This window comes from Sorex fumeus, unplaced genomic scaffold, assembly GCF_029834395.1.
Source record: "Sorex fumeus unplaced genomic scaffold, SorFum_2.1 ptg000008l, whole genome shotgun sequence".
In the NCBI taxonomy this organism is placed as follows: domain Eukaryota; kingdom Metazoa; phylum Chordata; class Mammalia; order Eulipotyphla; family Soricidae; genus Sorex; species Sorex fumeus.
Genome location: NW_026606065.1, coordinates 30,108,733 through 30,133,291, shown reverse-complemented (window position 1 = coordinate 30,133,291; position 24,559 = coordinate 30,108,733). Strand labels below are relative to the sequence as shown.

At 58.5% G+C, this 24,559-nt stretch overlaps 1 protein-coding gene across 1 annotated transcript in view; it reads left to right on the top strand.

Annotated features, from left to right (window-relative positions):
* UBAC2 (UBA domain containing 2) overlaps positions 1–23,479 on the top strand; it is a 103,147-nt gene extending 79,668 nt beyond the window's left edge. The window contains exons 7-9 of the mRNA XM_056109703.1: positions 10,278–10,523; positions 16,820–16,942; positions 22,665–23,479. Coding sequence (XP_055965678.1) covers positions 10,278–10,523; positions 16,820–16,942; positions 22,665–22,772 — 477 coding nt within the window. The 3' untranslated portion in view covers positions 22,773–23,479. The remainder of the gene's footprint in view (positions 1–10,277; positions 10,524–16,819; positions 16,943–22,664) is intronic.
* The last annotated feature ends 1,080 nt before the right edge of the window (positions 23,480–24,559 follow it).

Genomic DNA, 24,559 nt, shown 5'->3' with positions numbered 1-24,559 from the left:
ACTTTGCCACGTGTGGTGACTCTCGGGTGGGCTGTGCTGGGCTCCGAGGGGGCTCACAGACGTGTGAGCTCGCTCTTCCCTGCCCTTCCCCAGCTCCCAAGGATCAGATCCCCCTTTTTATTTTTTCTGGGGGCTTTTGATGTTAAAAAAAAAAACAGAGAGGGAAGCACAGCCTTGTAGGAAGGACAGCGCTGGCTGCGGCTGGGCTTCACCCCGCCACGTTGACATTTATCTCGTGGGGATGGGGGAGGGTGTTTGAGGAAGTTATTTTATCTTTCATGTTTTTAAGACAAAGTTTCTTTAAAAAAAAAAACACATTTAAAAAGGCCTTAGAGGGAGGCCCCATAGCTGCCCTGGCCAGGACCCTCCCCCACCATGGGCTGCTCCCCAGGGCTCCTTCCCAGGCTCTCTGCCTTTCCTACCCCCCCCCCTCCACCCACTGCTGTAGCAGGAGGCCTTGAGCAGCGCCTTTTGCAGAGGGTGACCCTGTTTCTGCTCTGGCACTGAGATGGGGGGCCAGGCTTGGAGGAGAGAGGGCACTGAGGTGGGGGGCCAGGGTGGGAGGAGAGAGGTCCGGCCTGCTGGGGTCCCTGTCGCCCTGCCATCCCCCAGCCAACCCCGGAGTGGGAAAACACTCCGCCGTGCTCACAGACGATTTGGCGCTGTTGTGGGGACAGTCCCTTGGCAAGTCCCTCGGAATTGACAGGGACCGGAGGATGGGTGCCCGGAAGCTAAGGCCATACTTGGGGAGCCGGAGAGAGGGCACAGCCAGGGGGGCACTGGCTTCGAATGGGGCCAACCCCAGGCCAATCCCCAGCACCACGTTTGGTCCCCCAGGTACCACCACACGTGATCCCTGAGCTCAGAACCAGAAGTCAGTCCTGAGGACTGCAGGGGATGGAATTCACCCCCCAAAAAAATTTTTTTTAACTTTTTGGGTTACACCCTGCAATGCTCAGGGGTTACTCCTGGCTCTGCACTCAGGAATCACTCCTGGTGGTACCCAGGAGATGATATGGGATGCCGGGGATCAAACCCGGGTTGGCCACATGCAAGGCAAATGCCCTACCTGCTGTACTATCGCTCCAGCCCCCCCCAAATTTTTTTTTTTAAAAGAAGATGATGGTGATGTTACAGGGAGATGTAGAGATAGCCTGTGCTTGGGGGTTGGAAGGATCAGCATCGTTAAAATGACCAGTCTGTGGGCTGGAGCAATAGCACAGAGGGTAGGGCATTTGCCTTGCACCCGGCCGACCCGGGTTTGATTCCCAGCATCCCATATGGTCCCCCGGACACCACCAGGAGTGATTCCTGAGTGCAAAACCAGGAGTAACCCCTTAGCATTGCTGGGTGAGACCCAAAAAAGAAAAAAAAATGACCGGCCTGTCCTACATCAAAACCTGATGCAGAGCCAATGCAAGCCCTGTCGTCAGATTTCCAGGGGCATTCTCGGGGCAGTAGAATAAGTACCATGGAAATGTGGGCAGCGCTGCTGAAGACGGCATCGGGGGAGGATGCGGGCGGTGGCGTGTTCTCTGACATGAAACCACGGCACAGAACTGCTGTACTGAGACCAGGGTGGTGGGATGGGGTAGGAATGAGAGCTGCATCAGACCAGCGGATCGAGATGAGATTCCAGAAATCTGCTCCCTCAAAGATGAGTCGCGACCCAGGAGCCAAGAGCATGCAGTGGAGGACAAAACGGTTTCTCCTGCCTCTAGGGGACACTGGGGTGCCACGTGCCGAAGAACAGAGCTGTGTGTCACCCCTCAGCAAGAGCTGATCCGAAGCTAACCACACCCTGGGCATGAGCTCCATCACCGTGGAGAGAACACAGGTGAAGCACCCAGGACTCGGCAGCGTCTGCAGTGATTTGCTGGCATTGATGATGGAAACAAAAATACATGAAGCGGGCCGCATCACACCAGAATCCTGCCCTTTGCGAGCGGGGAATTGCCAAAATGACAAAGGCAGTGGCCTACAGAGTGGGGGAGATGCTGACACGGCAGCCCTCTGCCAGGGAACGGCACGAGCTGCGTAGAACACGCACAGAACTCAGCCACGTCAGAGCAAACCACCCTGCAGGAGAGAGGAGAGCGCTTAAGAGATCCCTCGGGAAGAAGACACAGAGACAGGCCACGGGGGACAAAGCCGGAATGACACGAGCTCTCCTGCCACCCCACTGACAATGGCCTGTACCGCTGTGGCTAGAACAGACAAGTGCAGGTAGGGGTGTGGGTGGAGAGAAGTAGCCGCGAGGGGAGCGTGGGAAACTTTATGCAGATTTCTCTTTTAAATAAAATAAATCTCGGGGCTGGGGCAATGGGGCAGTAGAGAGGGGGTTTGCCTTGCACACGACCGACCCAGGTGCCATCCCTGGTGCCCCATATGGTCCCCCGAGCCCCACTGGGAGGAATTCCTGAGTGCAGAGGCAGGAGTAGCCCAAAGAGCCAAAATAAAGAAATAAGCTGTGAGGGGCTGGAGCAGTAGCGGGTAGAGTGTTTACCTTGCACGCAGCCGACCCGGCTTTGATTCCCAGCATCCCATATGGTCCCCCAGCACCACCAGGAGTAATTCTGGAGTGCAGAGCCAGGAGTAGCCCCTGTGCATCACTGGGTATGACCCAAAAAAAGGAAGGGAAAAAAATAAAAGAACCCTCGAGCTCCCTCTTGGGTGTGGGTTCGAGGAGCCTTTGACAGGCTCTTCCCTCAGCCCTCCTGCAGGCCTGACTCGGAGCCCAGACCCTGGACAGGCAGGAGGACATGCCACTGTGCAGGAGATGTGGGGGGATGGACAATGGGCCCTCACCCCCGCGCCTCCCCTGGAGGGCCTGGAGGGCTGCGCTGGGCATTATGCACCCGAGGACAAAGATAACCCAGCTGGCTGGTCTCACTGGAGGGGCAGGCGGCTGGGAGGGGAAGAGACGGGATGAGGACGAGCCCTGGCCACAGACTCGAGGGGACCCTGCGTGGGGGCACAGGGAGAGCTCATTTCCCAGAGGGAGATGGAGGCATTTGCTATTGGTGATGGGAGCAGCATGGCCTGTCCCCGAAATGTCACCGTCTGCATTTGGGTAGACCAGTGGCCTCACAGCTCAGGGGAAAAATCATTGAAGGCCTGAAGGTCCAGAATGATAGCACAGTGGGGAGGAAAAAGAGAAGGAAGGAAGGAAGGAAGGAAGGAAGGAAGGAAGGAAGGAAGGAAGGAGGGAGGGAGGGAGGGAGGGAGGGAGGGGAGGAAAGAAGGAAGGAGAAAGAGAGAGAGAGAAAGAAAGAAAGAAAGAAAGAAAGAAAGAAAGAGAGAGAGAAGTTCCGTGGGTGTATCTCGGCTGCCCAGGCACGGCCTGGCATGCGCAGAGCCCTGGGTCAGTCCTGGCATCACATGGCCCCAGGTGTCACCCGGCTGCCTGGACCCTGCTGGTTGTGACCCCCCTACCGCTGCCCGGATCACTCAGGGCTCAGCCACCTGCATCAGAAGTGTCAGCCTGTCACCTCGAGCCCTGGCGGGGAGTCTCGTCTTTAATACCGACACTTGGCACGTGTGCCATCTGAGAGTGGAGTGCCTGCCTCGGACAGGACCCCCAGCCGGCGGCCTGCACGCGAGTCCCTCATCTCCCGTCCAGCCCGACCCCTTCTCCATGTCCGTGGGCTGAACGTCCCGAAGCCCGAGGTGGAGTTCTACCCGAGCCTGTCTGCGCCTCGGTCCTGCCTTATGGCCCCACGCCCCCCCCCCCCCACAGTCCCCTGCGGCCCCCGGCCTGTCCTGCACTTCTTCCTTTCCTGCCTCTTATGAATCACCTCCTGGCCAGTTCTCAGAAGCAGCGTCTACCTGTGGCCTGAGCCGAAATTAAGGCAGAAAGTGTGGCTCCTTCCTGTGTCCTGGCCCCCAGCCTCCAGCCGCCCCTCCAGGCTACCGGCTCCAAATTTGGTTTTCATGTGGTGGAGCAACTTGCCTTCGCTTAAACACACACACACAGACACACACACACATACACACTTTCTAATACCAAGAACCCTTGAAGTCAGGTCACCAAGGCTGCGTGTGTGGTTTGGGTGTGTGTCTCTGTGGGGACCTTTAAAGCTTTGCAAACAAACCTTCCTGATGGTGTGAGATCAGAAGGCCACAGAGGACTCGTGGGCCCCTGAAGTGGGGCGGGGTGGGGGAGGGCCTTGTGTGCTGAGGGCGCCGGTGGCTCTTTTGTGGCTGCGAGTGGCCTCCCTCCGTGCTGCCACTTGAAAGGCGGAGTCACGCACCCCCCAAGGTGCCCTGCCTTCCCCCCACCCCGCCCAGTGGGGGTGCTGGGACACTGTGGGCGGGGAGGGGATCCTGTTTGGGACAGAGGGTGGGTTTCTGGGGAGGGGACACTTCCGGCGCCCCATCCTCCTCGTTTTGTGGACGCAGAAATAAAGGCAAGAGGCCTCGCGCAACCGGCCCAGAGTCCAGGCACAGTCGGGCCCGGGTCCTTTCCTCTGCTCCCTCCCGTGCCTTCCCTGGCAGAACTGTGTGGGGTCCCCACTTGGACCGTCTTTCCTCTCGGCCCCGCCCTCGCCCCAGCCTCGCCCTCGCCTCAGCCCCGCCCTCCCATCGGCCCCGCCCTCCCATCGGCCCCGCCCTCGCCTCAGCCCCGCCCTCCCATCGGCCCCGCCCTCGCCTCAGCCCCGCCCTCCCCCTCAAGCTGTCCTCCCACTCAGCCCCCTCCACCCCTCGACTCCCTCCTCCCCTCAGTCTGTCCTCCCCTCAGCCCCCTCCTCCCACTCGGCCCCCTCCACCCCTCGGCCCCCTCAGCCCCGTCCTCCCCTCGGCCCCGCCCTCGCCTCAGACCGTCCTCCCCTCAGCCCCTTCCTCCCACTCGGCCCCCTCCACCTCTCGGCCCCCTCCTCCCCTCAGCCCCCTCCTCCCACTCAGCCCCCTCCTCCCCTCAGCCCCGCCCTCCCCTCGACCCTCTCCTCCCCTCAGCCCCCTCCTCCCACTCGGCCCCCTTCTCCCCTGCCCCGCCCTCCCCTCGGCCCGTCCTCCCCCTCAGTCCCGTCCTCCCTCTCAGCCCCCTCCTCCCCTCCTCCCCTCCCCCCCCTCAGTCCCGCCCTCCCCGTCAGTCCCGCCCTCTCTCTCAGCCCCTTCCACCCCTCAGCCCCCTCCTCCCCCTCGGCCCGGCCTCCACTGGAGGAGTTTCGCGTCACCCTCTAGAGCCGCCCTTCCCTCCTCGCCTCAGCAGCTGTTCTCCCTGCTGTCTGTCGGGCTCCGGGCTCAGTAGCGCCTGTCCTAGCGCGGAGACTCCAGAGCACGGCCCCGCTCCCGGGGTGCCGCGCCCCGGGCTTTGGCCTGCGCTCAGCGAACTTCTCCGCTGGCTGGAGCCAGAGTGCAGGCCACAGGCGGCTGGTCGCAGTCCACCTGGGGCCCCCACCGCCCCCTCCAGGCCTCCCCCAAGGCACCGACGCCTAGACTCCCCATGCTGCCCCTGGGGCGAGGCCCCATTCTAGGGAGCCCCAGAGCCAGAGGCCTCGGCAGAGCCCCGGAAGGTGCTAGACCGTTGGTCCGCCCTAGGGTGAGCTAAACAGCGTATCCCGGGGCCGGAGAGGGAGTACGGCAGGGAGGGTGTTTGCCTGGCACGACTGAAGATTCCTGGAGCACCAGCAGGAGTGGTCCCCGAGCACCTCCAGGAGTGATCCCCAAGCAGCACCAAGAGTGATCCCTGAGTACCACCAGGAGTGGTCCCCAAGCACCCCAGGAGTGAGCCCCGAGCACCACCAGGAGTGATCCCTGGGCACAGAGTCAGGAGCACAGCCAGGTTGTGACCCAAAAATACGAACCCAAAAAATAGAGTCTGGGCCTCACTTGGACAGGGACACAGCCTGACAGTCTGGTGCCTCTGGCACTGCCTCGAGCAGGGCGGAGCCGTAAAGAAAGACTTGAGCCATCTTCGGGTGAAAAACCCGCTAAAGTGGCTTGGCCCATGCCCTGGTCCAGGTGAAAGGCGGGGCGGGGCCACTGGTCACTCCTCCGGTCCTTCCAGGAGAGTCTGTGGCAAAGCCTGATCATATCCTAATGGGTGTTTTTCACCGGGTGAGGGGCAGGAGGGCCCTCCCCACTCCCAGGAGCTGCCTCCCTCTGCCTTGGCCGAACTCTCAGCGGAGGGGGTGCCTGTACCCAGTGCCTGTTATTTGGAACGTTCGCTGTTTCTGAAGCACCTTCTAGCCTCCCAACATCATCTTCCAGTGTCCAGCGACACTTCCCACGTTAAGGAATTTCTGTTGCCGGGAACGTCCTCAAGGAGTCAGAGGTTTTCCATTGGCCAAGTTTGCTTTTCAGCGTCTGCTAAAATCCCACCGCTTTTGTCAAACCGAAAACATGTCTGTATCTCCAAATGCTTCTAGCTCTTCACATTTTACGAAAAATTCTTTCTTCTAATTCTGTGTTATACAGAATGATATCCACCGATTTTAAGCGTGGCATTCAGTGGATTTGGGAACCCTGTATGGGCATGTCAGTACCCGTAGAATCGAGACAGTCTCCTTACCCCAAGCTTTTGTGAGGGAAGGTGTGAGTGTTGGCGGCTTCACTGGCCATGCTCAGGGCTTAACTCGTGCCCCTGTGCTCAGGGGTTATTCCTGGGGTGCTCTGTTCATATGTGGTGCTGGGGGTGGGTGCCAAGGGTCCATAGTGTGCAAGGGCAAGAGCCTTTGTCCTGTGCTTGCCGCTCTCTCCCTTCTCTCTCTCTCCTTCTCTTGCTCTCTGTCTCTCTCCCTCTCTCTTGCTCTCTCATATCTCACCCATCACTGTCACTGTCCTCCCATTGTTCATCAGTTTGCTTGGGACATTAAGTCCTTTCCAAGGGTTTACTGGGCTCTTGTTGCTAATCGAAACTTTTTGTTTTGTTTTTTTGGTCACACCCAGTGATGCACAGGGGTTACTCCTGGCTCGTGCACTCAGGAATTACTCCTGGCAGTGCTCAGAGGACCATATGAGATGCTGGGAATAGAACCTGGGTTGTCGGCCACTGCTAGGCAAACGCCCCACCCGATGTACTGTCCCTCCAGCCCCTTAGTTTTTGGTTTTTGGGTGCCAAGGAGTGGTATCCCCGGGTCTCCTGGGAGTTCTGTTCCTGCTCTCTTGAAGAAAACTCCACATTGCTTCCCACAGCAGCTGACTGCTTCCCACAGCAGCTGACTTGTGTCCATATGCACATGTGTGTGTGTTGTCCCACATTACTCGCGTCTGTATGCACGTGTGTGTCATCCCACCTAACATGTGTCCACATGCACATGTATGTCCCACATAACGCACGTCTACATGCACGTGTGTGTCATCCCACATAGCCCATGTCCACGTGCACATGTGTGTCGTACCACACAATGTGTGTATACATGCACATGTTTTCCTTCTCTGGGGTCTGGCTGCTGGGAGGCCTGCCTAGTTCGTGGGTTGCTGGGCCATGGATGTGGGAACTGAGGCTCAAGGCACATGGGTAAAGGAGAAAGGCCAGACCAGTGGCCTCGGGGACCGTCGCCAGACTGTTGGTGCTGAGGTGGAATGCTGCGGGCGGGGGTCTGGGAACTGCTCTATCTCTGCTCTTTGCCCAAGAAGCATCTCCCTCAAGAAAGCCCATCACAAAGATGTTAAAGCTGATACACTGAGGCCCTCAGATGTGTAAAAGTCCAGCCCGGACAGATGGACAGAAAAAGTTGCTCTTGTGATGATTCCTGGTTCTAAGCAATGAACGAATCTTGGTCGTGCAAAAAAAGCCCCTCCCCCAGGGCTGGAGTGATAGCACAACAGGAAGAGCGTTTGCCTTGCATACGGCTGACCCGAGTTCGACTTCCAGCATCCCATATGGTCCCCTGCGCACCATCAGGGGTAATTCCTGAGTGCAGAGCCAGGAGTAACCCCTGTGCATTTTGGGTGTGACTCCCTCCAAAAAAAAAAAAAAAACCCTTCCCCGGGCTTTTCAGCTTTTGTTCCTCATCCTTTTGTGTCCTGCTTCAGGCCTGTCCCTCCGGGGCCAGTCCTGGGCATCAGGAGAGTCATCAGGCATTTCACAGATCTTATTCCATGCCGTTTGCCGAGTGCCCATGCCACTGGGTTACCACTGGCACCCATGAGAATGGCGGTCGCTCGTGGCCATTCATTTGCTGAGGAATGAGCCTGGAGGGGCCCTTCCTGGGTACCTTCCGATCTCATGAGGCCCTTTCTGCGGGAGCTGTCTGGTGAGAAAGCCTTGGGCCCTTTCTCAGGGATTTGCCCGCGCCAACACCCACCCTGCGAGGCGTTTCCTGTTGTTGTACATTGTCTGGTTTGGGGGGCTCAGGGGCATTCCTGTGTTGACCCAGCGCCCACGCTTTCCACCACCGGGCCCGGATGCTTCTCTGGCCCACTGACCTCGGGGTCCTCTTTCCTGGCCAGCTGCCACACCCCCTGCCCCCATTGCTGGTGCGTTGGCTCCCCTGCTCGTGGACCTGGCCTGTGCACTCCCACTTCCTCTGCCTCGAGCCACCAGGCCCCCCTGGATTGGTCTTCGAGCCCCTGCGCAAGGGCCGCCCATTCCCTCGTTGACAGACACGCGTGGCCTGTGGGCTTTCTCCTTTCCTGTGTTTGGTTTTGTTTTGGCGTGCCGGCGTTGCTCAGGGCTTACTCCTGACTCTGAGGAAGTTTCTTCCTGCACTTCTCTTGCTTCTACCAACTCTTTAGAAGGTGCTAGCACATTGCTGCCCGCCACCTTCATGTCCCACACAGACTTGCCTGGGATTGTCCTGTGTATCTCTTTGCTCTATCCATCCTTGGCACGTCTGTACAGGAGAACCTTGTCAAGGGCTCTGAATCGGTACAAATAATTTTTCTTTTGGTTCTTGGGACACACCCCACAGTGCTCAGAGGCCGCTTACTCCCAGCTGGGTGCTTGGAGGTCACTCCCAGTGGTGACCAAGGAACCGGGTGGTGCTGGGGCTTGAACCTGGGACTCTAACACACAACGCATTGCTCAACCCTGTGAGCTGTCCCCAGCCCGTGAATAACTTGTTTTTGTTTGGGGGCTATGCCCAACTGTGTTCAGGGTCTACTCCTGGCTCTGAGCTCAGGGAACACTCCTGGAGGGTTCAGGGGACCATATGGGATGCTGGGCATCAAACCTGGGTGGGCCGCATGCAAGGTAAACACCCTACCAGCTGGCATGCAAGGTAAACACCCTGCCAGCTGTCCTCTCATTCCAGCCCCTGGTAAATAATTTCTTATCCTAGAAATTAGACATACAGAAGTAGTTTTTTTGTTTTTACAAAGGAATCACCATCCTCATTTTTACCTAGAAAATGACAGCCCGTCGTTAAAATTTCTTTAGCCAGGTTAATGACCTTGAGGTGCAAAATAGTCATGCTTTGTTGACAAATGGAATCCTTCCTTGCTAATAATTGGTGAAGATTGAAAAGGGGGGCCAGAGGGGGCTGGAGCAATAGCACCGCAGGTAGGGTGTTTGCCTTGCACGCGGCCAACCTGGGTTCGATTCCCAGCATCCCATATGGTCCCCTGAGCACTGCCAGGGGTGATTCCTGAGTGCAGAGCCAGGAGTAACCTCTTGTGCATCGCTGGGTGTGACCCAAAAAGCAAAAATCAAAAGGGGGGAGGGCAGAGAGATAGTGCAGCAGGTAGGGCACTTGCATGCGTTTGACCCAGGTTCAATCCCCAATACCCACATGTTCCCCGCCAGGCGTGATCCCCAAGTGCAGAGCCAGGAGCGAGCCTCAGGACCCCCCAGGTGTGGCCTGTCCCCCAAATTAGAGGTTAATATTTGAGAACTTGATTAAGACAGTGTTTAAACTGTCCGCAGCGGTGGTCTTCAACTGCGGACCCAGCAGGGCCTGCGCAAGTGTAGGAAGGTTGAAGAGTAGCGCTCCATGGATGGGTAGCTTTTTGGAAACTTCTATATGGCCAGGTCACCTCCACCTCTCTTGGACGCCAGCTTCCAGCAGGGGTTCACACAGTGGGAAAGTGTCTTAATTATCGAATCTTTAACCACTAACTGCGGCCCCAAATAAAAGATTTTTAAATAAGAGAAAAATCCTTGTTTCTCCAACACTTGCCATAACTCTGCGTCTTCAATGGAGAAGTGCTGGCTGCCTCCGTAGCATCCTGAAAAGAGCCAGGTCTGACCCCTGTGAGCATTCTGCAACGTGCTAGGTGTTCTCCGTGGTCACGGAACAGTGGCCCCGAGGTCTTCGCGGGGCTCAGGGGGTGCCACCCTTTGCCCACAGGTGAGCACCCACAGTGAGCACCCACGGGCGTTTCTCTTTCAGATCTCCGGCATCTGCTACAATAGCAAGGTGCTGCAAGTGGACCGCGTGCTGTGCGTGCCCGGCTGGGTGGCCAGGTTCTTCTCCTGCACCCTCGAGCCCATCTTCTCGTCGTCGGAGCCGGCCACCGAGACCCGCATCGGTATGGGCGCCACGGTGGACATCCAGAGGCAGCAGCGGATGGAGCTGCTGGACCGGCAGCTCATGCTCTCGCAGCTGGCCCAGGCCCGACGGACCCGGCAGGAGCATGTGAGCGGCTCGGGCGGGGCGGGCCCAGGCAGGGGCAGGCCGGGAGGGGGCAGACCCTGGAGTCTGTCCTTGCGGTAGGCGGGGCTTATATAGGGCGTATCCATGCAGGGTGGGGCGGGGCCACAGAGCTTGGAACCTGACTGGGGCAGGGCAGAGAGGGGGCGTGTCCCTGTGGGGCGGGGCCATGGGCTGGGCACGTGACTCTGGGGCGGGGTGTGGAGGGGGCGTGTCTGAGCCGGTTAGGGCAGTGCGGGCCGCTGTGTCCCTGTCCCCCCCCCAACCGCCTTCCCAGTCCTGAGTTGGGTGACGCCAGCTGCAGGCCCTGACCCTGCTCATCTGTCACACCCGAGGATCCGGGTGCGAGAAGGGGCCGAGGGTGCAGGCGGAAGGTGGACGCCAAGGCTGTGCCCTACAGAGGTGGGCGCTGGACTTGAGGCCGCCGCAGAGGTGGGGTTGGGGTACCCGGGAAGCAGAGCCGGGGGGCAGACACGCATCTGGGGGGAGGCGGCCACGCAGAGCCCAGAGCGTTCCAGGCCCCGACTTCTGCCCCTGCACCCCCTAGCCCCCCCTCCCCCCAGGCCTAAATAGGAGTGACCCCAGCAACCCCCGTCAGACCCTTCCGAGGGCACCGCAGGGCAGCAGACAGCAGAGGAGGCGGGGGCGCCCCACACCTTGTCCTGGGAAGCTGCAGAGTGGAGAGGAGAGCAGGGGTCTGCCAGGCCAGATCCAGGCCCTCCCCCCTCCCCCCTCCAAGCTGGGTCTGGGTTAGAGGGGCACTTCTTGTCTCGGAGTGCTTCCCGAGGGCTTGTCCCCCACTACTCTCTCTGCCAGCCCCATGTGTTGGCATCTGCCAGCACTGGAGCAGCCCCTTGGCCACCCCGCAGAGGCGCATCCCTCTGAGTAGGGGCACAGGTCATGCGTCCCTCTTAGTCGGGGTCTGTCGAAGCTCAGAGCAGGGCGCTGCCTGTCAGGGCTCGCCACACCCACACTTGCTGGGTTTCACGTCTTGGCCATCAGAGCCTGCAACATGGGTGTGTAGCTCCCTGCACCCTGTTTCACCCAGCTTCGGGACCGTCTCCCCAGGGTCTGACCTCCGAGCATCCCGTGACCCCTCTCCTGGTGGTCTGACCTTCCCCAGGCATCCTGTGCCCCCCCCATGCCCACTGGCACCAGCATGCCTCCATCTGTGTCATCTTCCCTGTGTCCAGACCTGCCCCCTCTGCAGACCCAGAGTCTCAGATCCCTGGGTAGGAGCCCGGGCACATGCCCAGCAGATGGCACTGCTGTTTCCTGGCCTCGGGGCATCCTGGGGTGGTCTCTGTCCTTGTGGCCTGTCACTCCCGTTTCAGCCTCCACATTTCCACCATGCCCACATCATCCTGCATGCACTGACACATATGTACACACTCATGTGAGTGTGCACACATTTGCACACGCACATGCATACACTCGCGTGAGTGCACACATCTCTGCACACATTTTGTGCCATACATGTACACGCATGCAGATGTGCCTCCACATACACGGGGTTCGATCATTTTTCAGCCTGTTGAACTGAGTCTCTGCACGCCCCTCCCCCCGCAGTGACGTCCTGTGGCCAGGGTTGGTGTTTGTCTTTGCACCCGCCCGGTGACAGTTGTCAGGGGAAGAGCGAACATCTGCGTCTCTCATGAGTCATCCCTGCCTGCGGGCCGAGACCGACTCTATTTTGGGGCCGGGGCTTGAATTTGTCACTGTGCTCTAAAGTTCTCTGCGCATTTGCCAGTGGGGGGGGGTGGGTGGGGGGAGTGTCACACCTGGCGGTGCTCTGGGATCACGTGGTGCTGGGGACAGGACCTGGAGCTCCCGCGTATGAAGCAGGTGTCCCCTACTCTGAGCCCTTCCCCGGCCCCCTCAGCCTGTGTCTTCTGACGTGTGTTTGTGTCCGATGGAGAGAGAAGAACCTCGCAGCCCACCACCCGCAGGTGTTCCACAGGACAGTCACACCATTACCCCACAGCCAGTTTGGGGGGCGTTTCTCTGGCCCTCCAAGTCTGTGTGTGTTTGTGTGTGTGTGTGTGTTCCATTGTCCTTGCGTGTCTACAGAGTTGCCGGTACCGTGGGCCTTGTGGAGCTTGTCCTGTTCCTGGGCCCATCCGTGGGTCAGGGCATATGTCAGCCATCCCGGAGGAGGGCCCCCTGGGCCCCTGTTCTCACCCACACCACCTTCTCCAGGAACCTCCTCTCTGCACAAGGCCAGGCTCTGGGGGCGGTCGCCATGACTGGGTGGGGGCCAGCTGAGCACAGGCCGGGTTTGACCATGAGAAGTGATCCTGACCCAGCTGCCAGGGATCAGAAGAAAGCGGCTGACAGAGTTGTACATGTGGGAGTGTATACATGTGTGGGCACATGTGGGGTGAGGAAGTGTGTGTATATGTGTGGAAACGTGTGCAGTTGTGTGCACTGTATATGGATAGGCATGTGTGTGGGTGTGTGCATGTGCGCTTATGCGTGTGTATATGGATGTGTATATATGTGTGTGGACACGCGTGGGTATGTGTCTGCATGTGTTAGTGTTGTGTGCTTGTGGGTTTGTGTGCGCATGTGTGCTTATGTGTGTATGTGTGCGCACCGTGAGCATGTGCCTGTATGTGCACATGTGTATATGCACGTGTGGGCATGTGCATATGTGCATATGTAAGCATTGTGTGCATGTGCGTGTGTGGGTGTGTGCACGTGTGGCTGTGCTGACAGGCAGGAGCAAGTTCTCCGCCACCTGGGTGGGTCGCACCCCTGGGAGCCTCTCGGGGCCTTCCCTGTCCGGCTGCCCCTCTTCCCCTTGTGGTGCAGAGTCAGCTGAGGACCAGGCTCGCTCTCGTGGCCTTTCTCCTCGCCGGGGTGAAGCGCGTAATGGCAAGTGTGGAGTAACTCGGCGGTGCCTCGTTGATAAAAATCTCCAGAGCCGATGAACACGGGGTGCGAGGATGCTGGCGTTCCAGCTGGGCTCTTTATCTGCGCCCTCATCTCGCTGCAGAAACTCCCGCGATATCTCGGGGCTCTTGCCGTTGATCACTGGGGCCCTTTTGAAACAACTACGCAGAAAGATAGAATCAGTCTCCATCTGAATCCCTGTCCCAGGCTGACTCATGCAGCGACCTCAAGAAAGTCACTTTTATTTTCCATTCCGTGCCGATGGGATGACCAAGAGTGCAGGTGTGACCGCAGGACAGTGCCTTGGGCCCTACGTCTCTCCAGAACTTTCCCTCGCTGCCACTCAGAGGTCACTTTCCTCACCATCCTTCCCCAAGGCCTTCCTGCCCAGAGAAGCAAACTCGCAGCTTTTCCACCCCGGAACGTCTCCGGCTAGTGGTCTAGTGCCTGCTCCACACGTATCAGCTCAGACCCGGGGCCAAGTGCCTGGGGCCCCCAGTGGTCCGAGCTGTTTTGGGTCCTCCTGGGAGGGTGATGAGGGGTGACTGAGGCCTCCCCATGGCACCCAAGGACTCCCGTTCTTCAGCCACTAGGGCTCCCTTGGGGGTGCTCTCGAGGACCGAGGCAAAGGAGCCAGCAAGGTAGAGTAGGGGGGTCCCCTTGGGGCGGGTCAGGTGCTGGCTTTGCACGCAGCTAGGCTGGGTTTCGTCCCCAGCACCCCACCTGGTCTCCCAAGCACCACCTGGAGTGACCCGAGTGCAGAGGCAGGAGTCAGCCCAGGTGTGGCCAAAAAGCGCCAAATAACGGGGTCACCTTGACCACCACCACTGCCTTGGAGTGTTGGGTTCCTGCTGGACAGGAGGGGCCGGGTTCAGTCCCCGGCACCCTATGTGGTCCCCCAAGCACCGCCAGGAGGAGTCCCTGAGCAACTCTGGGTGTGACCCAAAAAACAACAGCAAAAAAAGTCACCTGCCGAGTTCACAATCAGTGGCCCAGCTGGGGTTCGAGCCCAGGGTGGCTGCCCTGCCATGTTGTCCTTCTGCCTTCGCTCTCCCGCCCCATCCGCTCACTTGCAGCCTGTGGGGCCCGCCTGGTGTCCCCCCATGTGGATCCACGGAGCCTCTCCAGGCTCTCGGCCACAGCCAGCACATCTACACACACCATCACACGCTCTACACTCATACTTACACACATGCATGTTCACGCACACACACATACAGTCACCCATGCACACACATCACACACTCAGATACACACACACACAGACAGGAATTACACATGAGCATATATCACACTCAGATATATACATACAGACACATTCACACACACGCGCATTACACCTATACACACATCACACTCAGATATACACATACACACAGGCATTACACATACACACAGATATACACATACATATACACTCATGCACATAGTCATTACACATATATCGCACACAGATGCATACGTACACATTCATGCATACAGGCGTTACACATATACGCACACATCACACTTAGATATACACACAGGCATTACACATACACACAAATATACACATACATATACACTCATGCACACAGGCATCACACATACATCAGACACTCATATATACACATACATATACACTCGCGCGCACAGGCATTACACATGCACACATCAGACATCAAATACACACACTCACACACACACGGGCATTGTACCTACAGACATTCACATGCATGTACACTCACATGTGTGTGTGCAGTTAAACATGCTCACACTCATCCACACAGGTCTGCACACACACCTTCCCCACACACACTCTGCTGCCGCACGTGGCCGGAGACTGAGTCCAGGGCAGCTGGGGACTGGCTCGGGGCCCTGCGACAGTCACCAGGTCACAGGAACTGAAATCATCTCAGTGTCCTGCTCTCGTCAGAGCCCAGGCACAGGGGACCACGGGAAGCTGCCAGGTCCACGCGGGTGAGGGACAGCGGGGGCTTCCCGCCTGCCCATGGAGAGCCCAGGGCTGGGGCGTCAGTTCCCCGGCACTGCCCGCTCCTCCTCTCCCACTTAGCCAGGGGGGTCGCCACACGCTCCCACTTCCCCTTTCCCTCCTGCTGGGGGAGGGACGGCACCCCTCCTCTGACCCCTGCCCCTCCTCTGGCCCTGACAGTCCTCTGAGGGGTGTTTCTCTCCCTCCGCTGTTAGCTGTTGTGGAGACCCCTGGGGCCACACTCACACCCGCCTGCAGGGTCTTCACGGGGGTCCGTGGGGGCTGCGCTCCCAGCCGGGTGCTGCCATGGTCGTGGTCACTCCGCACCCCTTTCTGGGGGAGCCCACACTGCCTAGCTGCTGACTGCTGACACGTAGGGCTGCGAGGGCCAAGGCCCACTCCGGGCGGTGGGGAGGTGATGTCAGTACGTGCCTCCTTCCCCGTGGCTTGATAGCACAGACTGACCGACACCATGAGCCTCCTGTCACTGTCTTTCCCCTCTCCCCCGCGCCAGTGCAGGCCCCAGCGCTGTCCCCTGATGGCAGGACTGGCTGCCTCCTCCTTGTCCCCCGTCTCTGCATGGCAGGAGAAACCCCCTTCCATGTGCCCCCACAGCCCACCACTCTCTTTTTTTCTTTTTTCTAATGTAGGAGTACTGCTATTTATTAAGTTGATTGAATTGGGCATAAACTCCACCTTACTTTTTTTTTTAATTGAATCACCATGAGATACAAAGTTTCCATGTTTGAGATTCAGCCATACCATGATCAAACACCCATCCCTCCACTCATGCACACTTTCCACTACCAGTGTCCCCAATATCCCCCCCCCATGCCAACTCTCCCCCGGGTGCCTCCATGGTAGGCAGTTTCCCCAAAACTCTCTCTCTACTTTTGGGCATTATGTTTTGCTCGAATTTTCCCACCACCACGGAAGCCGGCTTGAATATCATGGGTGACGTGACCGTGCACTTCTGGAATCCTAGATTGTAGACGGATGGGCTCCGGAGACATCTCTGTAGGGCTCTTATCCATTTTGGGATTCAACTGGGCATCTCTGGACCAGGGCTGTTGGGGCACTAAGATGGCACCCGGAGGCACATTGTGGGTGTGACTGCCAGACCAGCGAGTGGGCAGGGAGCCAGGGAGGGACAGCCCGGCGCCTCTGCTGCCATGTGGCATGGAGATTCGGTCCTGGAACCCGCATCCCTGGGCCTGGCTTGTGGAACCTCTTGGTTGCCAGAATTCTATCGGGAGTAGGCGGGGAGACTGCACCTGCTCTATCTGGGGTGCCCCAGTGAAATTGGTGCTGTCGGAGCCCAGAGAGATCTCCGGTGCTGTAGTGTCTTCCAGGCTCGCTGCTGTTTCTCTGGGCCCGGACTGTTGATGCGCTAAGACCTGCTGCTCTCTTACAGGGGAGAGTGCTCGACTGGAACCGGCTCTTCCCACCCCTACGACAGCGGCGCAATGCCAACGACCAGGAGGGCCGGCGCCCAGAGCAGCCCGCAGCCCCGCCACTGGAGGTCTCCGAGGAGCAGGTAACGCAGCAGCCCGGGGCTTCATGCATGGGCCAGGCTCAGCAGGGACGTGCGGGCGGCTCTGGAGCGAGAGGAAGGTGTAACAAGAGAGGGCAGTGGGGAGGCACTGGCCTTGCACGCAGCCCACCCAGGGTAGATCCCCGGCCCCCATAAGGTCTCCTGAGCACCGCCGGAAGTGACCCCTGAGTGTGAAGCCAGGGGTAAGCCCTGAGCATGGCTTTGTGTGGCCCCAGAGAGAGAGAGAGAGAGAGAGAGAGAGAGAGAGTGATGGAATGGAGCATTCTGTGTATCTGCCAGGATGTGTTTGCAGGAAATAGCCCCATGAATACCCTGCTCTATCACAGAGAGCTCGGTTACACAGGTGGTGTTACACACCCCCAGCAAAGGGGTGAGTCAGTTCCCGGGGGGTGGGGGTAGAAGGCAGGAACCTGGGGAGGTGTGACTCTGAGGGGGGTGAGTTCGTGATCATCAGTTTTGAAAGAAAGCGGATCAGTGGTGGCACCACAGTGGCTCTGAAACAGCTAATTGCGTGTCTTTAGATGGATGGTTCCTGGGGACGGGGGGAGTGGAGTTCCATGAACGTGATATTCCCACAGTCTCGAGAGAACCTGAATGGCGTGCTAATCCCGCGCTCTACAGAGCTCTCCCGTGGTGTGAGGGCACATCCTGCAGGCCTGGCATTTACACAGCTGTGGCAAACTGGGGGGTCCTGCAGGCCCGGCTGTGGTGGGCTGCGGGGAATTGAGTCCAGGGTCCAGCACAAACTTGGGGTGTGTGAGCACGTGTACACATGTGCCTGTCCATGTGTAGAACTCATGTACATGGTTATGGCCTGCATGCATGTAGACTGCACATGCATAGGACTCATGTACATACGTGCTATCTGTGTTCAAGTACCATGTGCTTCTATAAGTTTCCTGTGTAAGTATGCAGCACACGTCAGAGACCCAGGCACTCGCATCCAGCCTGCGTCTGCAGAATGTGTACATGTCTAGGCACACGCCTTTGACCCTCGTACATGTGTGTGCATGTAGTGTGGATGCATGTGAACACATGCATATACACTAAGCGCGGGGAATGTTTACACACACATATATGGTATGTGCACACATACACAACCTTTGCTCACACATGTATGTGCGTGCATGTGTGCATGTGTTTGTGCATGTATGTGTGCGTGTGGGTGTGTGCGTACGTGTGTGTGTGTGTGTCTGTGTGTGTGTGTGTGTATGCGTGCGCGCACGCTCACAAGTAAACCAGGTAGATGAGAGCTGGTGACTGGCAGGCAGGGACCCGAATGAGGAGTCCGGGCTCTGGGGAAGCCCTGGAGGCTTTTCTGTAACCTTATTGTTATTTAAGGCAATGTTGGAAAAGTATCTTTGATCTCTGAAAGTAATTCTGTGTGGAGGGGAACCTCCCAGCAGAGCTCAGGGGCTGGGGACCCCCGGAGGGTCTCGGCCAGCCGAGCCAGGGGTTCAATGAGAGGGTCTGGAACACAGTGCTGCTCAGATCAGCAGCGCGGGAAAGTGGGGTCACACCATGAAGTGAGGGGACAGTGGGGTCAGCCTGAAGCTAGAGGACAGGGGTCACAGCCTGCAGCCCGGGTCAGGGGTCACGCCCTGTGGTGTGGAGGCTCCAGCTTCCCCCACAATACTTGGCGGGGCCTGGGGGGCAGAGTGGGATCAGGGCCAGCTCGCTCGCCCCAGCCCTGTGTTATCCCGCCAACCTGTGAGTCACATGGAGAGTGGGATCCAGTGCGTCGAATCTCTCACACATCACGCAGCTGCTCACATCCTCCAGCCATTCCCTCGTCCGGCCAGTCCCTGTCCCCAGGGCAGGCAGCTCCCCCTGGGGTACCGTTGCCTCCTGGCTAGTCTGGGAGGCAGCAGGAGGGAACAGGGGTGACAGACAGGGGTCATATTTCTCACAGACACGTGTGAGATGGCGGGGCAGTGTGCCGTGCAGGGAGAGACACGCATGCGCGCACGCGCACACACACACACACACACACACATACACGCCAGCATGCTGTGCCGAGCAGGGACACACACACACACGTACACATGCATGTATACACAGCCACACACAGACACACATGTCAGTGTGCTCAGCAGTGATACTCATAAACACACGCACACACAGACATGTTAGTGTGCTCAGCAGTGACACACGCACATGCATACATACACACAAGCACACACACACTCAGACACACACGCCAGTGTGCTCAGTAGTGACACACATGTACACACACACAAACATACGCATGTACACACAGACGCATGTGTCTGTGCTCAGCAGTGGCATGCACATATACACATATACACGAACACGCACATACACACAGACACGCATGTCAGTGTGCTCAGCAGTGACACACACGTGTACATACACAAACACACATGCACAGACTCAGACACATGCCAGTGTGCCAAGTAGTGATAGACATGCTCATATGCATGCACACACATGCACACACATGCACACATACCTATACAAACACACGCGTGCACACACAGTTGGACACACGTGTCAGCATGCTCAACAGTGACACACATACACATACTCTCACACATGCACACATACATACTCACGCACACGCAGACACACTCAGAGACACACGTCAGTGTTCTGAGCAGTGGCACATGCACACCCCCCCCACACACACACACTCACGTAGATGCACACACACTCCCTACATCTCAGTGCGTGGGTCGTCCTGTGCCCCTTCGGGCCTGAGAGTTGGGTCGGAGCCAGATTATCTCCCGAGGGCAGGCAGTGAAGCCCCCTTCAACGCAGGGAGTGGGAGTTGAGAAAGGTCCCTGGCGGGGCGGAACCGCCCAGAGGTGCTGAAGGGCGGGCAAGGGCGTTCTCTGCTAGTGCTGGGCGGAAACACGCGGAAGGTGAAGGTGCTAAACGGAGAGGTGGCGTCGGCCGGGGACGTTTGGGGTTGTTGTTTCTTCTTTTAATGAATCATTTCCCGGGATCCTCCCGCCTTGTGCCTGGTCGCCCAGAGTCCCGTCCCAGTGCCCGGGGTGTCCCCCGAGTGCCCCCAGGAGTGGCCTCAGAGCACTGCTGCTGTGTCCCACCCCCAAACAGCCATTCACTCTTCCTCAGTAGGCCGTAACAGTGTAGTCGGGAGTCCTTACACAGCCGCATCCTTGGGTGTCGGTTCTCTGGACTTCAGCCGGCACCTTCCTCCGTGTCCCGGAGCTCGCTAATGGGGAGCACTTTAGCAGAGTCCTCCTGTGTGTCCTCCAGACTCCCGCTGTTCATGGGGTGGGGGCGAGACACAAGAGGGCAGACATGGGGGGGCGGGGTCGGGCAGGACACACCTCTGCCTTCCCTGGCCCTCCTCCGCCCCTCCCCCACTGGCCCAGTATAGCTGCAACAGCCCTGTCCACGGTGCCAAAGACCCCACCAGTCTCCAAAATGGAGTTGTGGGTCAGGGCAGCTTCCACGAGCTTCATCTGGGCAAGACGCATCCAGTCCGTTGGAGGGGGACTGCGGCTGGGGTGGGAGTGAAGAAGACATGAGGCTGGGGGTCAGGGCCCTGCCGGGGAGGAGGTTGGTGGGAAACGGGGGTGGGAGCCACTTCCGAGCGCCTTCCCGCATCTGCACATCCCTTTCACGGCGCAGGGAGCCAGGCGGGATTCTGGAGTTTCCTGAGAGCGAGCAGACCAGGGTACCTGAACTCCAGCCCCAGCTGCAGGCAGGGGGAGCACCGGGTCTGGGGGGGTTCGACTCAGGGCCTCACGTGTGCTGGGTGTGCACTGCTGACCGTCTCCCCAGCCTCTCACCCTGCCTCTGATGGCACCGCTGGGGGCAGATGGTCCCTGTGCCCTGAGATGCCCCGAGCTGAGGGAGAGCCACCTCGAGACCCCCTTGGTCCTTGCCCTGTGCCTGCCTCAGTTTCCCCCGAGGCCAGGCCTGCTCCTTTCTCTTCCTCTCCGCCCCAGCCAAGAGCTCACCCACGCCCCTGCAAGGTCACTGCGTCCACGGGCCCTCATCGCGGGCGTCCCCCCATGGCCAAGGCCAGAGTGCTCTCAGCCGTGACCCACATCCCACCCCACCCTGATATAGTCGCCCCCCCACCCCAGCAGGCAGCCTGCCTGGAGAGGGTAGGTCGGTCGGGGCCACCCGCTGCACGCTTCAGAATTGGGGAAGGAAGCAGCACCCCAAAACCTTTTGTTTTGACACCCTTTGCTCACTCGAAGGAGAAGTGAGTAGAGCACAGCCGCACGCAGCCCGGGCGAATGAGATGCCGGAGTGTCCCCCTCGCTGCCCGAGGCAGCTTTTTCAGTAACGCATGAGGCTAGTCACGTCCCGTAGACCCGCTGAGCAGTGCAGACGGCGGGCCCGGCGCTGAGGTCGGGGTGCAGGAACAAGGAACGTTTCCAGCCAGAGGCCCTGCCGGGGCCAGCTGCAAGCCCTGGAGAGCACTGGGCATGTGCCTCCCTGGGGTCCCCGCGTCCCCTGCAGTTTCCCACACATACACACGCACACACACGCACATCCACACCCATGCGCGCGCACAGCCCCCGTGGGGCCCTGTGTCCGTGTCCGTAACTGCATGCGTGTGTGCGTGTACGAGTATGTCAGTGCCTGTATGTGTATATATATTAAAGGGCAGTGGCGCTCTCTCTCTCCTCTCGCCGCCCCGTGTTTTGTGGTCTCCGCTTCCCTCAGGCCAGGTTAGTCTCCCTAACCCCAGGAGGGTCCTTATTCAGTTACCTCTTTTGGGTCATGACAGAGTTTGTCCACGAACGTGCTCTTAACTTTTAATTAGGTATTATGGCACTTGTCCTGGCCCATTTCGATGCCAGGGTAGCTCACAGCTTGCCCTGGGTCCATTCAGTCCCTCGTCGGGGCCCTGCTTTTAGGGTGCCAGGAACTAAGGGCAATGGAGGCTTAAGTCAAGGAAGCAGATGCCCCGGAGTTTGTATTGTTCAGAAACAACTTACCCCCCAGTTACAAAAGCATAATATTAACTGTCTTCCTTTGTCCATACAAAAAGGACATTGCTTTAAAGTAAACTATGCAAAAGCTATAAGGAGAGGAGAAAGGCAATATTAACCTACAATACAAGTTCAGTGTCCTTAGAAGGATCTGACCTTGTAAGTTAACAGAATCTGATTAGGGGATAAAGGTGATTAGCTGGTTGGGGAAGAGAGCATAGAGAAGTTACGGATAAGCACAGAGGAATGGGAGTGACTCGGGAGCACTGTGATAGGTGTAATCTGATAAACCTAAACTCCCTGTGGCAAGGGAGAAAGGACAAATCAATGCTATCCTACACCTGTATAACTGTTTAATATCATGTATAACTGCATGTGTGTGTATAAGTCTTGTGAGTGCCTGTGTGTCTGAGTGTGTCCGTAACTGCATGTGTGTATGTGTCTGTCAGTGCCTCTGTGTCTATACTGCATGCGTGTGCATGTGTGAGTGTGTGCGTGTATGAGCCCTGTGTGTGCTTGTGTTGCATGAGTGTATCCATAACGGCATGTGTGTGTGTGAGCGTGAGCGCATGTGTGCCAGGGTCGGTACGTATGTGCAGACAGCAGCTCTGGCCCCGAGGTGCCTGGGAGAAGGGGCCCTGGAAGGAGCTAGGCGCTGACCTGAGGGCCAGGGACCCTCCATGGGCGGCAGGGACCAGGGTGGGGGCTCGCCCTCCCGCTTTCCCGTTCGGCCCAGCCTCACAGTCCCACTCTGTCCCCCACAGGTGGCCCGGCTGATGGAGATGGGCTTCTCCCGGGGGGACGCCCTGGAGGCGTTGCGAGCCTCCAACAATGACCTGAACGTGGCCACCAACTTCCTGCTGCAGCACTGACCGGCGCCCGCCACCCGGCTCCGTAGCCCGCGGGCACGGGCTGAGCTCGCTGTTGAGTTAGCATGTCGCTCTCGCTTTCCTGTCCCGTGGGGGCCGCCCGCCCCGGGAGACTCCCAGCTCCTCCCCGATGGACGTGGCAATGGACAAAGGCGGCGTGGCCACCCCGCCCTCCCGGGACGCCCCAGCGTGCGTCCTTTCAGAAAGGACGCGCCCAGCCTCCTCGAGGACTTCCTTCTCTGCCGGTTCTGTTCGTTTCCCTGCTCAGATTTGCTTTCAGGCCGCTCCGGCTGCTCCGCGTCCAGGCCCCCGGGTTCCGCGCCCGCCAGCTCTCGGGCAGCCAGTCCAGGGGCCCCGCCTCCTTCTCCCGACCTCCATCTGCAAACACCAGCCGTGATCAGGTTCTGAGTTGAGTTTGGGGGCTGGGGGTGGGGGGACACCTCACGGGATCCCCAGGCACCGCCCCAAGTGACCTGTGTCAAGCGCCCACGGCTGCCTCTCGGCGTGGCAGCAAACACCAGCGCGGCCGCTCCCTGAGCTGCCCCGTCCCTAGGGCGGCAAGCAGAGAGCAGGCCAGGAGCCAGCGTGGGAAGCTGATGCCGCCTACCCGGGAGGGAGAGAAATTGTGCAAGTATTGTCTTCTGCAAAATGAGCAGGAATGTATCAAATTGATGCAAATTTGGACGTGTGTGAGCTGTACAATAAAGTTTTTAATGTGTTTTACTTTGGGGTAGTTTTGCTTCCTGTGTGTATGTGTGTGTGTGGGGGGGGGGTGTTGGAGTGTGTGTGTATGTGCTGGAAAGTTAGTGTATATGTTGTGTTGGAATTGGGGGGGGCGGTTGCCTATGAGAGTGGTGTTGGTGTATATGCATGTGCGTGTGTATGTGTTGGGGTGTGTGTATTAGGGAGGTGTGTTGGGTGTCTGGTTTTGCATGTGTGTATGTTGTGCGGTGTGTGCATATGAGGGAGGTGTGTTGTGTGCCTGTTTTTTTGGGGGGGAGGTGTGGGTGTGTATGTATGTGGTGAGGTGTTATGTGTCTGGTTTGGGGGTGTGTGTGTGGGTGTTTGTGGATGTGTTGGGGTGTGTGTATGAAGGAAGTGTATTAATGTATGGGTGTATGTGTGTGTGTTGGGTGTGTGTGTGTGTATTGGGTGTGTGTATGAGGGAGGTGTGTATGTTGGTGTGTGTGTTGGGATGTGTATGTGTTGGTTGGGATGTGTATCAGTGTGTTGGGTTGTATGTATGAGGGAGGTTTATGTGTTGGGGCGTGTGTGGGGAGTGTTAGGGCGTTGGTGTGTTGGGGGTGTATGAAGGAGGTGTATGTTGGGGTGTGTATGTGTGTTGAGATGTGGGTGTGCGTTGGGTGTAAGAGGGAAGTGTGTGGGTGTGTGTTGGTGTGTGTGTGTGGGGGGGGGGGTGTAGGGGTTGACCATGCCCACTGGTGCCCGGGGACTCCCCTTGCCTCTCTGCTTAGGAGTCGCCCTTGGCTGTTTGGGGTCCGTGGGGCGTTGGGTGGCACCATCCCCTGCCCTGTGTGGTCTCGCCAGGCTGCGTGGGCCCTCACGTGAGAAGGCTGCCTCACCCCGCCTGGCTCCACAGCCACCCTCCCGGGACAGCGCCAGGCTGCTCCAAGCAGGTAGGCGACCCAGGGCAGACGTGTCCCCAGCCCAGGTACCGGCTGGGTCTAGGGCCCTGGGGCCGGCCACGCTCTGTGGCCTGAGAGAAGTGAGTGTTGCTGTCCCCTCTGCCCCGTGAGACAGCGCGAGCCGTGGGGGCCGCCGTGGCAGGT